This window comes from Moschus berezovskii, chromosome 18, assembly GCF_049115385.1.
Source record: "Moschus berezovskii isolate FMDL1 chromosome 18, NW_MosBer_1.0, whole genome shotgun sequence".
Taxonomy (NCBI): domain Eukaryota; kingdom Metazoa; phylum Chordata; class Mammalia; order Artiodactyla; family Moschidae; genus Moschus; species Moschus berezovskii.
This window is the reverse complement of record NC_142477.1, coordinates 43,558,115-43,574,463: the sequence shown is the minus strand read 5'-3', so window position 1 is coordinate 43,574,463 and position 16,349 is coordinate 43,558,115. Positions and strand designations below refer to the sequence as shown.

Here is a 16,349-nt window from a genome sequence, read left to right as displayed (position 1 = left end):
CAGTCCCATTTCTTAACTCCCATAGTGGCCCATAGGATTAGGAAAAATCATGAGAGGAAAAGAAACTCCTTCAGCTATATTTTTCATGTCTCTCTTTTCTTCTCTTCAGGGTATTTTCTCTGGGAAAAAGAGCCTGAGCAAAACTGACATCATGGTAATCTATGGAGCTGTGGCCCTCCATGCACCCAAGAGTGAACTCCTAACCAGGCTTGATCAGGACATTGTATCCCAAGTCCTGTATCTCTACGGCCAGTGCTCTCGGGTAATAGCCAACACAGGGCTACTTCAATTTCCAAGAATGGGGTTCCCAAACATTAGAGGAGTGCAGCTCTTGGAAATCTTCATCCTCAAAGGACACAAATCAAAGGGAAGATAGGATCTGGTACATTTGGAAGATTAGAACATATTGTTGTTGCTCAGTCACTTAGTCATGTCCCACACTTTGCTACCCCATGAATTGCAGCAGGCAAGTCTTCCCTGTCCTTCACCATCTCCCAGAGTTTGCTCAAACTCATGTCCACTGAGTCAATGATGTCATCTAACTATCTCATCCTCTGTTGTCCCCTTCTCCTCTTGCCCTCAGTCTTTCCGAGCATCAGGGTCTTTTCCAATGAGTTGGCTCTTCGCAGCAGGTGACCAAAGTATTGGAGCTTCAGCTTCAGCACCAGTCCTTCCAATGAACATTCAGGACTGATTTCCTTTAGGATGGACTGGTTGAATATCCTACAGTCCAAGGGACTCTCAAGAGTCTTCTCGAGCACCACAGTTAGAAAGCAGCAATTCTTCAGCTCTCAGCTTTCTTTATGGTTCAACTCTCCCATCTGTACATGACTTTTGGAAAAACCATAGCTTTGAATATACGGACCTTTGTCTGCAAAGTGAGAATATATGGGAAGAGAAAATTTTATTATAAAATGGAATTGGGTGATTTGTTTCTTTTGTTAGATCTTGGGCAGCATTCCAAAGAATAGCAAGGAAAGATAAGAAAGCCTTCCTAAATGATCAACTCAAAGAAATAGAGTAAAACAGTAGAAAGGAAAAGACTAGAGATGTCTTCAAGAAAATTAGAAATAAATACCAAGGGAACATTTCATGCAAAGATGGGCTCAATAAAGAACAGAAATGGTATGAACCTAACAGAAGCAGAAGATATTAAGAAGAGGTGGCAAGAATACAACAGAAGAACTATACAAAAAAGATCTTCCTGACCCAGATAACCAGGATGGTGTGATCATTCACTTAAAGCCAGACATCCTGGAATGCAAAGTCAAGTGGGCCTTAGGAAGCATTACTACGAACAAAGCTAGTGGAGGTGATGGAATTCCAGTTGAGCTATTTCAAATCCTGAAAGATGATGCTGTGAAAGTGCTGCACTCAATATGCCAGCAAATTTAGAAAACTCAGCAGTGGCCACAGGACTGGAAAAGGTCAGTTTTCATTCCAATCCCAAAGAGAGGCAATGCCAAAGAATGTTCAAACTACCGCACAATTGCACTCATCTCACATACTAGCAAAGTAATGCTCAAAATTCTCCAAGCCAGACTTCAACAGTATATGAACCAAGAACTTCCAGATGTTCAAGCTGGATTCAAAAAAAGCAGAGGAACCAGAGATCAAATTGCCAACATCTGTTGGATCTAGAGAAAGCAAGAGAATTCCAGTAAAACATCTACTTCTGCTTTATTGACTATGCCAAAGCCTTTGTCTGTGTGGATTACAACAAATTGTGGAAAGTTCTTCAAGACATGGGAATACCAGACCACCTGACCTGCCTCCTGAGAAATCTGTTTGCAGGTCAAGAAGCAACCATTAGAACTGGACATGGAACAACATACTGGTTGCAAATTCATACAGGAGTACATCAAGGCTGTATATTGTCACCCTGCTTATTTAACTTATATGCAGAGTACATCACATGAAATGCTGGGCTGGATGAAGCAAAAGCTGGAATCAAGATTCCCAGGAAAATATCAATAACCTCAGATACGCAGATGACATCACCCTTATGGCAGAAAGTGGAGAAGAACTAAAGAGCCTCTTGACGAAAGTGAAAGAGGACAATGAAAAAGCTAGCTTAAAACTCAACATTCAAGATCATAGCATCTGGTCCCATCACTTCATGGCAAATAGATGGGAAAACAATGGAAACAGTGAGAGACTTTATTTTCTTGGGCTCCAAAATCACTGCAGATGGTGACTGCAGCTATGAAATTAAAAGACATTTTCTCCTTGGAAGAAAAGCTATGACCAACCTAGACAGCATATTAAAAAGCAGAGACATTACTTTGCCAACAAAGGTACGAATAGTCAAAGTTATGGTTTTTCCAGTAGTCATATATGGATGTGAGAGTTGGACTATAAAGAAAGCTGAGCACCAAAGAATTGATGCTTTTGAACTATGGTGTTGGAGAAGACTCTTGAGAGCCCCTTGGACTACAGTATATCAAACCAGTCCATCATAAAGGAAATCAGTCCTGAATGTTCATTGGAAGGACTGATGCTGAAACTAAAGCTCCAATATTTTGGTCACCTGATGCGAAGAGCCAACTCACTGGCCAGGACCCTGTTGTTGGGAAAGAGTGAAGGCAAAAGGAGGAGGCAGCAGAGGATGAGATGGTTAGATAGCATCATGGACTCAATGGACAAGAATTTGAGGAAACTCCAGGAGATGGTGTAGGACAGGAAGCCTGGTGTGCTATAGTCCATGGGGTCACAAAGAGTTGGACACGACTTAGTGACTGATCAACAACAATGAATCAGTCTTCAGGGATGGATCACTGAATCTGTCATTTTAAATAGATTCTAAATGTGATTCTGATGCTACATACCCAAAATTTGATAAATAATGATGAGAACTGAAAAACATAGTTTAAGAAGGTATTTTATATTATATTACTATTAAGTCCAACACTGAGGAAAGCTATGGGGTAAAAATAAAATAGAAAGGAGATAAAGATGTTTTAGATAAGGATCAATGCACTTTAAGGTAAGTCAACTCTGCTAAAATGCAACTTTTGCACAAGAGAGTACAGGAAAAACCACAGGGATTATGGGGGAAATGGGATGAGTGGTACGATATTCAACAACCCCATCAATGATACAGTTTTAAAAAAACAGGAATTTAATTTTCAAAAGTAATTTTAAAAGCAGGAAGTAGAAAAATACTACTAAAAAATGATGGAAATTTTCTTTAAAAAAAAAAACCCTGAAGTCAACTGCGCAATTTATGAGCTATTACGAAATGGTGGTGGGAAGGAGGGCTATCTGAAATCCGACAGACAGCTGTAATGCCAGATTTGGGTGAGAGCAGCTCATCACACACAGTAAACAGAGGCAGCTGATGATGTTTGTGGTGTTTGTGCAAGTCTTCCTCAGGCTCAGTTCATCTGGTTCACCTTTTTGCCCTCACAGACAAAACTGCACATAAGCAAACTCAAAATTCAGAATACACTGAAAGTATTCCCTCGTACATCAATTTTACTGTAACAAATTTGCATTTTCAACACAGGCATTGTCAGAAAACTGACTATATCTCAGTTCCAAAATCAGCTGCTCCATTAACTTTCATTTTATAAGTTTTCATTGCTCTTTCTTCCAAGAGCTTTTGTGCCCTTTTTCTTACCAAGGTCTGATAGAGTCTTTTTAAAATGAGAAGCCTGAAATCCAAAGGCTTGAGATCTTTGTGCTGCCTTTTGTAGCTTAGTCATGATTCATCCAGGGCAAAGAATCCACCAATACACAAGTGTCCCTTTGAAACTGAGGGAGGGGAGGTCACAGCCCCCACCACTTGGAAAGGCTGAACATCCTGCCTCACTGTTGTCCTTCAGGTTGATGCGTGGTTCTTTGGTTAGGGTGAGGGAACTCTAACTGCTGCTCTAGTATCTGCCTTTCCTTTTGATTTTTTCAGGTTCTGGGCATGTCTATGGTGAACAAGGTAGGTGATATATTTGATATATCTGAATACTTGTGTTTGAGTATAAATATATTTGAATACAAATTATGCTCCCTGAAAGTACAGTAAGCATAAATGTTCTCTTGATTTGATTCCACAGGAAAGAAGTCCAAAATTTAACTAATTAATCCAATTCTGAAGTCAAGATTCCCAAGCCTAATTTAAGACAGAACAAGGAACTGTATTTGGTTCTAGGTGGTTTGGAAGTTGACTGTAAACCAGAACAGTGTTCTTTGAACTGTGGGTTGTGACCCACCAGTAGATCAAGAAATCAATTTAATATATCTAATAGATCACAACCAGCAGCAATTTTTTGTAATAAAGTAAAAGAGGAATAGAAGATATTTTTTGAGAGTTTGATATTGAAACTCCAACTAAAAATCTTAATTTTTCTACTTAAAAATTAATTGTAATATATGGTGAAACTGTATGTAACTTTGTTCTCTATTTTCCAAGTCTCCTGTAAATGTGTTATCATACTTTCATAATTTAAAAAATAAAAAGAAAGGAAAATGATTATATATAGCAATAAGTATCACAAAACTTTTATTTATGTATCATATATATATATACATACATACACACACATCATGTATTATATACATTCATTCAGTTCAGTTCAGCCACTCAGTCATGTCCAACTCTTTGTGACCCCATGGACTGCAGCATGCCAGGCTTCCCTGTCTATCACCAACTCCCAGAGCTTATGCAAACTCATGTCCATCTCATCAGTGATGCCATCCAACCATCTCATCCTCTGTCGTCCCCTTCTCCTCCCACCTTCAATCCTTCCCAGCACCAGGGTCTTTTCCATTGAGTCAGTTTTTCGCATCAAGTGCCAAAGTATTGGAGCTTCAGCTTCCACATCAGTCCTTCCAATGAATATTCAGGACTGATTTCCTTTAAGATTGACTGGTTGGATCTCCTTGCAGTCCAAGGGACTCTCAAGAATCTTCTCCAACACCACATTATACGTGCATTTTATATATAAGTGAAGTGAGTGAAGTCGCTCTGTTGTGTCCGACTCTTTGCGACCCCATGGACAGTAGCCTGCACCAGGCTTCTCTGTCCATGGGATTTTCTAGGCAAGGGTACTGGAGTGGGTTGCCATTTCCTTCTCCAGGGAATCTTCCTGACCCAAGGATCAAACCCAGGTCTCCCACATTACAGACAGACGCTTTACCATCTGAGCCACAGTACCGGGTAGATTTGTAAACTGTTTCCTATTTTGATTCTGATTAGAAATGTTTGAAAACCACTGTTCTAGAGAATCCTCAGTCCATGGTAGAGGCAGAGGTTGAGAAACCATAGTTTCTCAACTTCCCCGCACTTGGATCTGAGACAAAGGTGAAAATGGCAAAAGAAGCACAGTGTAACTGCTGCCTGGGCACATATTTCAACTGTAAGCCAAACATTTGTACAACCAGGTGCGGTGCCTAAGACCCTGGCTTGCATTGTGAGTCATTTTCCTTTAGGACATGGATCTGCAGATGAGTTTTACCAGGAGTATCACAGAGATTGCTATTGCTGTCCAGGATGCTGAGGATGAGAAGTTCAAGTTCTCCTACAAGGAGGTGCTGCTGGGTTACATGCTGGTGAGTGTGCAGGAAGGACATGGGCAAGATCCTGATAACTTCATTACCAAGAGAGCAAGTTGTCTTTTTTTCTTAAGTGGGTAAAACTTGCCAGTCCCTAGGAGCAGAACTTTGCCATGGTTCTGCCTGAGGGCCCCCAACAGTCCAATGAGGCTTCCATCTCAAGGCATCTAGAAACCCCCCTAGTCCTCCCCAAGATGGTTCACTGCCTTGTCTGTGTTGCAGGACTTCATCAGGGATGAGCCTCTGGATTCCTTGGCCAGCCCTATTCGGTGGAAAGCCTTAATCACCATCAGATACCTCAGGTAGAGAATTTTTTGTTTCTTCTCATTGAAAAAAAAAATTTCCTCCCCCATATACACATTCTGATCACCTGACATTGATCAATGCAGACTTTAGTGCGCCATCACAAAAAGTACACAGTTCATCAATGCATGCAGGTTACCTAAGTTGCTTCAGTCATATCTGACTGTGTGACCCTATGGACTATAGGCCCCCAAGTTCCTCTGTCCATGGAGGGAGTGGGTTGCCATGCCCTCCTTCAAGGTATCTTCCCAACCCAGGGATCAAACCCATGTCTCTTACGTCTCCTGCATTAGCAGGTGGATTCTTTTACCACTAGTGCCACCTGGGAAGCCCAATTCATCAATGCTGCTGCTGCTGCTAAGTCACTTCAGTCGTGTCCGACTCTTTGTGACCCCATAGACGGAAGCCCACCAGGATCCCCCGTCCCTGGGATTCTCCAGGCAACAACACTGGAGTGGGTTGCCATTTCCTTCTCCAATGTGTGAAAGTAAAAAGTGAAAGTGAAGTCGCTCAGTCGTGTCCGACCCTTAGCGACCCCATGGACTACAGCCTACCAGGCTCCTCCATCCATGGAATTTTCTAGGCAATAGTACTGGAGTGGCTTGCCATTGCCTTCTCCAAATTCATCAATAGGTTATTTCAAATGGGAGCTTTTTCTTTTTCCAAAGTGACAGAATTGACTGAAAGCCTGATCATTTGATGACTGACAGGGACTAGCAAGCTGCTTATAAAAGTCAGATTTAATGATATATGAGGACTGAAATTTCTGTGCAAAAATAATTTCTCTTGGCCTATAGGCAAATTTTAATCTTCCCATTGAAAACTTATGAAAGCCTTAATCACACCCAGGTTTGGTTAGCAGCACTATGCCTGAAGAAAATGATAATTTTAAGCACATTTTAAAAATAATATTTTCCCCTGCAGTAAAAGAAATAGAAGTTCACTGCTAAAACTTGGAAACTGCAGAAAGTCTTTAAAAGTAGTAAAGTCACACCTATTATCAAAATTTTGATATATTTTCTTCAATTCTTTATTCCTAATTGTCCATGTTGATTACAGAGCTGAGATTCTGCTCTGCATATAGTTTTTATCCTGTCTTTTTTCACCTTACATATTCCCAAGTTATTACCAATTCTTCACAAACATCATTCATTTTTCATGAAATTTTTGATTGTGGTTAAATATATATGTTTATCATCTTAGCCATTTTTAAGTGTACAGTTCAGTGGTGTTAAGTACTTTTACATGATTGTGTAACCAATCTCCAGAAGTCTCTTCATCTTTCAAAATGGAAGCTCTGTACCCATTAATCAACTCTTCATTTCCTCCTTCCATCGGCCCTGGCAACTATCACTCTATATTCTGTCTCTCTGAATTTTATACTTTAGGTAACTCATGTCACTAGCATCATATAGTATTTGTCTTTTGATGCCTGACTTATTTTCCTTAGAATAATGTCCTCAAGGTCCATTCATGTTGTAGGGTATATCAGAATTTCATTCCTTTTGAAGGCAGAACAAAATTCTGTTTGATGTGTATACTATACTTGGTTAATCCATTCATCTATTGGACATTCATCTGTGGGGGATTTTCACATTTTGGCTACTGTAAATAATGCTGCTATGAACAAAGGTACATAGATATATTTTCCGGACCCTGCTTTTATTTATTTTGGGCATATACTCATGAGTCAGCCTGTTGGATCAGATGGCAAGCTTGTTTTTAATCTTTTGAGGAACCACCATACTGTTTTTCATAGCAGGGCACTACTTTATATTCACCAACAGTACACAAGTGTCCTAAGTTTTCCATATCCTTGCTGTCACTTTCTGATTTTTGTTTGTTTGTTTTTATAGTAGCCATCCTAATGGGTGTAAGATGGCTTCTCACTGTAGCACTGAGTTGCCTTTCCCTAATGATTAACGACTTTGAGCATCTTTTTATAGGCTTATTGCCTGTTTACATATCTTCTTGGGAAAAATATTCAATCCTTTGTCCATTTTTCTCAGTTCTTTCTCTTTATTTTTGTTGAGTTGCAGTTCTTTAGATTTTTATACTTTTCATATTCTTTCTATTCTAGATAAGGTTATTAACCCCTAATCACATATATGATTTGCAAATATTTTCTCTCATTCCATAGGTTGTCTTTTTACTCTATCATTTGTGTCCTTCGTGAACAGAAATTTTTAATTTTGATGTAGGCCCATTCAGAAAACAAAGATCATGGCATCTGGTCCCATCACTTCGTGGGAAATAGATGGGGAAACAGTGGAAATAGTGTCAGACTTTAATTTTTCGGGCTCCAAAATCACTGCAGATGCTAATTGCAGCCATGAAATTAAAAGACGCTTACTCCTTGGAAGGAAAGTTTTGACCAACCTAGATAGTATATTCAGAGAAGGCAATGGCAAGCCACTCCAGTACTCTTGCCTGGAAAATCCCATGGATGGAGGAGCCTGGTAGGCTGCAGTCCGTGGGGTCGCTAAGGGTCGGACACGACTGAGCGACTTCACTTTCACTTTTCACTTTCACACATTGGATAAGGAAATGGCAACCCACTCCAGTATTCTTGCCTGGAGAATCCCAGGGACGGGGGAGCCTGGTGGGCTTCCGTCTATGGGGTTACACAGAGTCGGACACGACTGAAGTGACTTAGCAGCAGCAGCAGCAGATAGTATATTAAAAAGCAGAGACATTACTTTGCCAACAAAGATCCGTCTACTCAAGGCTATGGTTTTTCCAGTGGTCATGTATGGATGTGAGAGTTGGACTGTGAAGAAAGTTGAGCGCCGAAGAATTGATGCTTTTGAACTGTGGTGCTGGAGAAGACTCTTGAGAGTCCCTTGGACTGCAAGGAGATCCAACCAGTCCATTCTAAAGGAGATCGATCCTGGGTGTTCATTGGAAGGACTGATGCTAAAGCTGAAACTCCAATACTTTGGCCACCTCATGCAAAGAGCTGACTCACTGGAAAGACTCTGATGCTAGGAAGGATTGGGGACGGGAGGAGAAGGGGACGACAGAGAATGAGATGGCTGGATGGCATCACCAACTCGATGGAGGTGGGTTTGAGTGAACTCCAGGAGTTGGTGATGGACAGGGAGGCCTGGCGTGCTGTGATTCATGGGGTCCCAAAGAGTCGGTCATGACTGAGCGACTGAACTGAACTGAACTGAACTGAGGCCCATTTGTCTATTTGTACTTTCATTGTTTGTACTCTTAGTGTCATATCCAAGTAATCATTGCCAAATCCAATATTATTCCCCTCTGAATGGTCTTGGAACTTGTTGAAAATCATCTCACCACATGTACTAGAGTTTATTGGGCTCTCTGTTGTATTCCTCTGGTTTGTGTGTCTGTTTGTTTATGCCAGTACTATACTGTTTTGATTACAGTGGTTTTGTAATAAGTTTTGAAACCAAAAAATGTGAGATCCCAAACTTTATTCTTTTTCAAAATAGTTTTGGGTATTTGAGGTCCCTTGAGTTTCCATGTGAATTTTAGGATGGATTTTTCTATTTCTGCAAAAAGTATCATTGGGATTCTGATAGGGATTGCATTAAATCTGCAGACTGCTTTAGAGGGACATCTTAACAATAATAAGTATTGCAATCTAAATATGAAACACCTTTCCCTTCAGTTGTGTCTTCTTAACTTCCTTCACCATCATTTTGTGGTGTTTTTGGTGTACAAGCCTTTCACTTTCTTGGTTAAGTTTATTTCTAAGTATTTTATCCTTTTGATGCTATTGTAAATGGAATTGCTAACTTCTTTTTTGATGGTTCATTGTTTTAAGTGTATGAAAGTGGAAGTGATCTTTGTGTGCTGATTTTGTATTCTGAAACTGAAGAATATGTTTATTAGCTATAATATTTTTGTAGATGTTTTAGGATTCTCTATATATAAGATCATGTCGTCCACAAACAGAGATAATTTTACTTTACCTTTCCAATCTGGATGGCTTTTATTTATTTTTCTTATCTATTTCTCTGGCTGGGACTTGTAGTATTATGTTAAATAGAAGTAGCATCTTTGTCTTGTTCCTGATCTTAGGGGGTAAGTTTTCAGTCTTTCACCTTTGAGCATGATGTTAGCTTATATTGTTTTCATATATGGCCTTTACTATGTTGAGGTAACAAATATTTTAATCACTGCCTGATATCCTGATGCATAGATATGCCTCATATTGTTACCTTCAATTATTAATCAACCTCCTATTGCTACATTTAACTATTTCTTGTTTTTAAAACCTGTAAGTAATACTTTGATGAACATCCTCATGCAAAAAAAAAAAAATGTTCTTTGAACATCTAATTATAAAAGCTGACAATTTGGTTCGATAAATATTATTGAGTTGCATCCATGTATCAGACATTGAACTAGGTTCTAAAAGGACAATGTTGAACAAAATATGACCTTTCTCTGAAGGAGTTTTAGCCAACAAAGGGAAATGAGTTCAAAACACATCCACATAATTTTTCTAAAATTCAGTAAGAAGCAAAATAAGGGAAAGGCACAAGTTCCCATATTTATAAAGATAAGGGAGGTTTCAAGAAAGTGCAAAGAAATCTTGAAAAGAGTCGGACACGACTGAGCGACTGAACTGAACTGAACTGAAATGAGAACACCATTGTCGAGTAGAAATAAGTATAATACAGGTCACATTTATTGTTTAAAATTTTGTAGTAGCCACTATTAAAATGCAAAAAAAGAAACATTAAATTAATTTTAATAATTATTTTAATCTAATATATTCAGTATATTACTTCAACATGTATTTAAAATAAAGAATTAATAAGATGATTTACATGATTTTCATACTATATCCTCAAAATCTGGTGTGTTTTACAATTACAGTGTATTTTAAATCAAACCAGCAACAACTCAAGAGTTCAATAGCCACATGTAGCTAACAGCTTCCCTCATATGGACAGGACACCTGTAGAACTTGAAGACTAATGACAGAAAGCAAATCAGTGGCTACCTTGGGCCAAGGTGGAGGAACAGATGAATTGCAAAGATGCATCAGGAAAAATTGGGGGCTGATAGCAATGTTCTATATTGATTATAGTGGTAGTTTCATGAGTGTGAAATTTATTTGATTGCACACTTTAAATGGATGCAGCTTTTTGTGCATAAATTATGCCTCAGTAAGTTGATATTTTTAAATAGCCAGCCAGACAATAAGGATGAGAAGATTGCACACTATATATCAACACATTTAACACTCAATAAAGCTGTCATGATTCATGGGGTAGCGAAGAGTCGGACACGACTGAGCAACTGAACTGAACTGAAAGCTGTCACAGCTTTACTAACTTTTACTCCTCTGTGAAAGTGAAAGTGAGAATCTATCAGTCATGCCAGACTCTTTGCAACCCCATGGACTGTAGTCCATGGACTTCTCCAGGCCGGAATACTGGAGTGGGTAGCCTTTCCCTTCTCCAGGGGATCTTCCCAAACCAGGGATCAAACCCAGGTCTCCCACATTGCAAGCAGATTCTTTACCAGCTGAGCCACAAGGGAAGCCCTGTAAGAGAACCAATTTCACCCTTCTCTGACAGTGTCATCATTTTTTATTTGCCACTTTTGTTGCGGACAAGCAGTGTTGTATTGTCTTAACTTATATTTATTTAATAACAAATGGAGTTTTTCATATTTATTGAATGCTTACATTTTCCTAAGTTATATCCAGGTTTCTTTATATCCTCATGATGTCTATACTATATGTCAGATAGTGAGAAAGGAAAAGGAAGTTTCCAATGTCATTTACTCATGCGTTTATAGGTGGTGGTTTAGTCACTAAGTTGTGTTCCATTCTTGCAACTACATGGGGAGTAGCCCACCAGACTCCTCTGTCCATGGGGTTTCCCAGGCAAGATTAGTGGAGTGGGTTGCTCTTTCCTTCTCCAGATCTTCCCCACCCAGGGATCAAACCTGTGTCTCCGGCATTGCAGGTGGATTCTTTCCAAACTGAGCCATCAGGGACTACATATGACATGAAATTGACATATGAAATTGACAAAACTCACTGCTCCAAACTTAGAATCTCTCTTCTCACTCCCAATCACATACACACACACATACACATACACACATAACCTGAGTGCTGAGGAAAACAAATAGATAAATGTTAGATCATATAATAAAGGATTAAGTAATGCCAAGCAAGTGATGGTTTGTTCATCACTGTAATAAATTAGACCTACAGTCCGGTTTTATGTTCCCAATCTCTCTCTACTCCTGTTACCATCTCCTTCAACACTGCATTCCCATCAGAAATGCATCTGACCCCTTCAAGCCCCTTCAGATCTTCAGTTCTTGGGAACTCGACTGAGATATGTGTTGTTTGGTGATATAATATCCACTCCTCCACATGGTCTTGTTTCAGTAAATTGAAACCTCAACTCTCACTGAATGACCACCTTAATATTCTTGAGGAGAATATTCGGAGGCTGCTGCCCCTTCCACCCCTGGAAAAACTCAGAAATGAGGGGGAGACGGACAAAGACAAGGAGCACATCCAAGTATGTAGGGGCGAGGCCGGAGGAGGGTGAAGAGCCGGGTAGAATGAATGAACTTGAATGAACGCACTGCCCTTGGCCTCACTCGCACTCATTTTGATTTCAGTTTCTCTACGAACGATCCATTGATGCTCTCGGAAAGCTGCTGAGGACCATGATGTGGGATAACACGAAAGCAGAGGACTGCCAAGAAATGTTCAGTGTGAGTAGGTCCCATGGACCCTAACCTGTGCTCCAGGGCACCCGCCAAACTCAGCCTCATTCAGGGGACTTGTCCAGCCTGACCCACGTAGCCCCCCACCAACACCACAGAGCCAGCCCACCTACACAGTCTTTGTGGGAAGGCCAGCACCCTATTCCAGAAGAGGCAGAGCGAGAGTGAGAGAATGAGAGGGGATGAATATGAAACACACTAAGGAAAGGAGATCAATATTTCCAATATGCTACTGGAGATCAGTGGACGGAAAACTCCAGAAAGAATGAAGGGGTGGAGCCAAAGCAAAAGCAAAACCCAGTTGTGGATGTGACTGATGATAGAAGCAAGATCCGATGCTGTTAAGAGCAATATTGCATAGGAACCTGGAATGTTAGATCCAAAATCAAGGCAAACTGGAAGTGGTCAAAGAAGAGATGGCAAGAGTGAACGTTGACATTCTAGGAATCAGCGAACTGAAATGGACTGGAATGGGTGAATTTAACTCAGATGACCATTATATCTACTACTGTGGGCAGGAATCCCTTAGAAGAAACGGAGTAGCCATCATAGTCAACAAAACAGTACAAAATGCAGTACTTGGCTGCAATCTCAAAAATAACAGAATGACCTCTGTTCGTTTCCAAGGCAAACCATTCAATATCATGCTAATCCAAATCTATGCCCCAACCAGTAATGCTGGAGAAGCTGATGTTGAACAGTTCTATGAAGACGTACAAGACCTTTTAGAACTAACACCCAAAAAAGATGTCATTTTCATTACAGCGGACTGGAATGCAAAAGTAGGAAATCAAGAAACACCTGGAGTAACAGGCATATTTGGTCTTGGAGTACAGAATGAAGCAGGGCAAAGACTAACAGAGTTCTGCCAAGAGAATGCATCGGTCATAGCAAACACCTTCTTTCAACAGCACAAGAGAAGACTCTACACATGGACATCACCAGATGGCTAACACTGAAATCAGATTGGTTATATTCTTTACAGCCAAAGATGGAGAAGCTCTATACAGTCAGCAAAAACAAGACCAGGAGCTGACTGTGGCTCAGATCATGAACTCCTTATTGCCAAATTCAGACTTAAATTGAAAAAAGTGGGGAAAACCACTAGACCATTCAGGTATGACCTAAATCAAATCCCTTATGACTGTACAATGGAAGTGAGAAATAGATTTAAGGGACTAGATCTAATATACAAGTGCCTGGTGAACTGTGGACCGAAGTTTGTGACATTGTATAAAGATAAGGAATAAGACCACCCCCAAGAAAAAGAAATGCAAAAAAGCAAAATGGCTGTCTGAGGAGGCCTTACAAATAGCTGTGAAAAGAAGTGAAAAGCAAAGGAGAAGAGGAAAGATATAAGCATCTGAATGCAGAGTTCCAAAGAATAGCAAAGAGAGATAAGAAAGCCTTCTCAGCGATCAATGCAAAGAAACAGAGGAAAACAATAGAATGGGAAAGACTAGAGATCTCTTCCGGAGAAGGCAATGGCAAGTCACTCCAGTACTCTTGCCTAGAAAATCCCATGGACGGAGGAGCCTGGTAGGCTGCAGTCTGTGGGGTCGCTCAGGGTCGGACACGACTGAGCGACTTCAGTTTCTCTTTTCACTTTCACACATTGGAGAAGGAAATGGCAACCCACTCCAGTGTTCTTGCCTGGAGAATCCCAGGGACGGCGGAGCCTGGTCGGCTGCTGTCTATGGGGTCGCACAGAGTCGGACACGACTGAAGTGACTTAGCAGCAGCAGAGATCTCTTCAAGAAAATTAGAGATACCAAAGGAACATTTCATGCAAAGATGGGCACAATAAATGACAGAAATGGTATGAACCTAACAGAAGCAGAAGATATTAAGAAGAGGTGGCAAGAATATACAGAAGAACTGTACAAAAAAAAATGTTCATGACCCAGATAATCACGATGGTGTGATCACTCACCTAGATCCAGACATCCTGGAATGGGAAGTCAAATGGGCCTTAGGAAGCATTACTATGAACAAAACTAGTGGAGGTGATGGAATTCCAGTTGAGCTATTTGAAATCCTAAAAGATGATGCTTTGAAAGTCCTGCACTCAGTATGTCAGCAAATTTGGAAAACTCAGCAGTGGCCACAGGACTGGAAAAGGTCAGTCTTCATTCCAATCCCAAAGAAAGGCAATGCCAAAGAATGGTGAAACTACCACACAATTGCACTCACATGCTAATAAAGTAATTCTCAAAATTCTCCAAGCCAGGCTTCAGCAATACGTGAACCATGAACTTCCAAATGTTCAAGCTGGTTTTAGAAGAGGCAGAGTAACCAGAGATCAAATTGCCAACATCTGCTGGATCATCAAAAAAGCAAGAGAGTTCCAAAAAAAACCTCTATTTCTGCTTTATTGACTATGCCAAAGCCTTTGACTGTGTGGATCACAATAAACTGTGGAACATTTTGAAAGAGATTGGAATACCAGTCCACCTGTCCTGCCTCTTGAGAAACCTGTATGCAGGTCAGGAAGCAACAGTTAGAACTGGACATGGAATGAGGTTGGTTCCAAATAGGAAAAAGAGTACATCAAGGCTGTATATTGTCACCCTGCTTATTTAACTTATATGCAGAGTACATCATGAGAAATGCTGGGCTGGATGAAGCACAAACTGGAATCAAGATTACCCGGAGAAATATCAATAAACTCAGATATGCAGATGACACCACCCTTATGGCAGAAAGTGAAGAGGAACTAAAAAGCCTCTTGATGAAAGTGAAAGAAGAGAGTGAAAAAGTTGGCTTAAAGCCCAACATTCAGAAAAATAAGATCATGGCATCTGGTCCCATCACTTCATGGCAAATAGATGGGGAAACAGTGGAAACAGTGGCTGACTTTATTTTGGGGGGCTCCAAAATCACTGCAGATGGTGATTGCAGCCATGAAATTAAAAGATGCTTACTCCTTGGAAGGAAAGTTATGACCAACCTAGACAGCATATTAAAAAGCAGAGACATTACTTTGCCAACAAAGGTCCATCTTGTCAAGGCTATGGTTTTTCCAGCAGTCATGTATGGATGTGAAAGTTGGACTATAAAGAAAGCTGAGCACTGAAGAATCAATGCTTTTGAACTGTGGTATTGGAGAAGACTCTTGAGAGTCCCTTGGACTGCAAGGAGATCCAACCATTCCATTCTAAAGGAGATCATTATATATTGACTCTTTTTTATTTCCTCTAAATCCTTTTTAAACCTTTCTTGCATTTTCTCAATCCTTTTCTCCAGGTTATTTATCTGTAACTCCATTTTGCTTTCAAGATTTTGAATCATTTTCACCATCAAAATTCGAAATTCTTTATCAGGTAGATTCCCTATATCTTCCTCTTTTGTTTGTGTTGGTGGGCATTTATCTTGTTCCTTTACTTGCTAGGTATTTCTCTGCCTTTTCATCTTGCTTATATTGTTTTGCTTGGGGTGGCCTTTCCGTCTTCTGGCAGTTTGTGGAGTTCTCTTTATTATGTAGTTTCCTCGCTATGTGTGGGATTGGACGTGTGACTTGTCAAGGTTCCCTGGTTAGGGAAGCTTGTGTCGGTGTTCCGGTGGGTGGAGCTGGATTTCTTCTCTCTGGAGTGTAATGAAGTGTCCAGTAATGAGTTATGAGATGTCAGTGGGTTTGGAGTGACTTTGGGCAGCCTGTATATTGAAGCTCAGGGCTATTTTCCTGTGTTGCTGGAGAATCACCCTGCCGGACTTCAGGCTCTATTACAAAGCCATAGTCATCAAGACAGTATGATACT

General features: G+C 40.3%; 1 protein-coding gene across 2 annotated transcripts in view; it reads left to right on the top strand.

Moving 5' to 3' along the window:
* Window positions 1-16,349, top strand: part of MROH2B (maestro heat like repeat family member 2B) — an 86,788-nt gene that overhangs the window by 43,917 nt on the left and 26,522 nt on the right. For both annotated transcript variants that reach the window (XM_055421727.2, XM_088827565.1), the window contains exons 21-26: window positions 110-262; window positions 3,908-3,934; window positions 5,428-5,547; window positions 5,773-5,852; window positions 12,245-12,380; window positions 12,484-12,579. In XM_055421727.2, coding sequence (XP_055277702.2) covers window positions 110-262; window positions 3,908-3,934; window positions 5,428-5,547; window positions 5,773-5,852; window positions 12,245-12,380; window positions 12,484-12,579 — 612 coding nt within the window. The remainder of the gene's footprint in view (window positions 1-109; window positions 263-3,907; window positions 3,935-5,427; window positions 5,548-5,772; window positions 5,853-12,244; window positions 12,381-12,483; window positions 12,580-16,349) is intronic.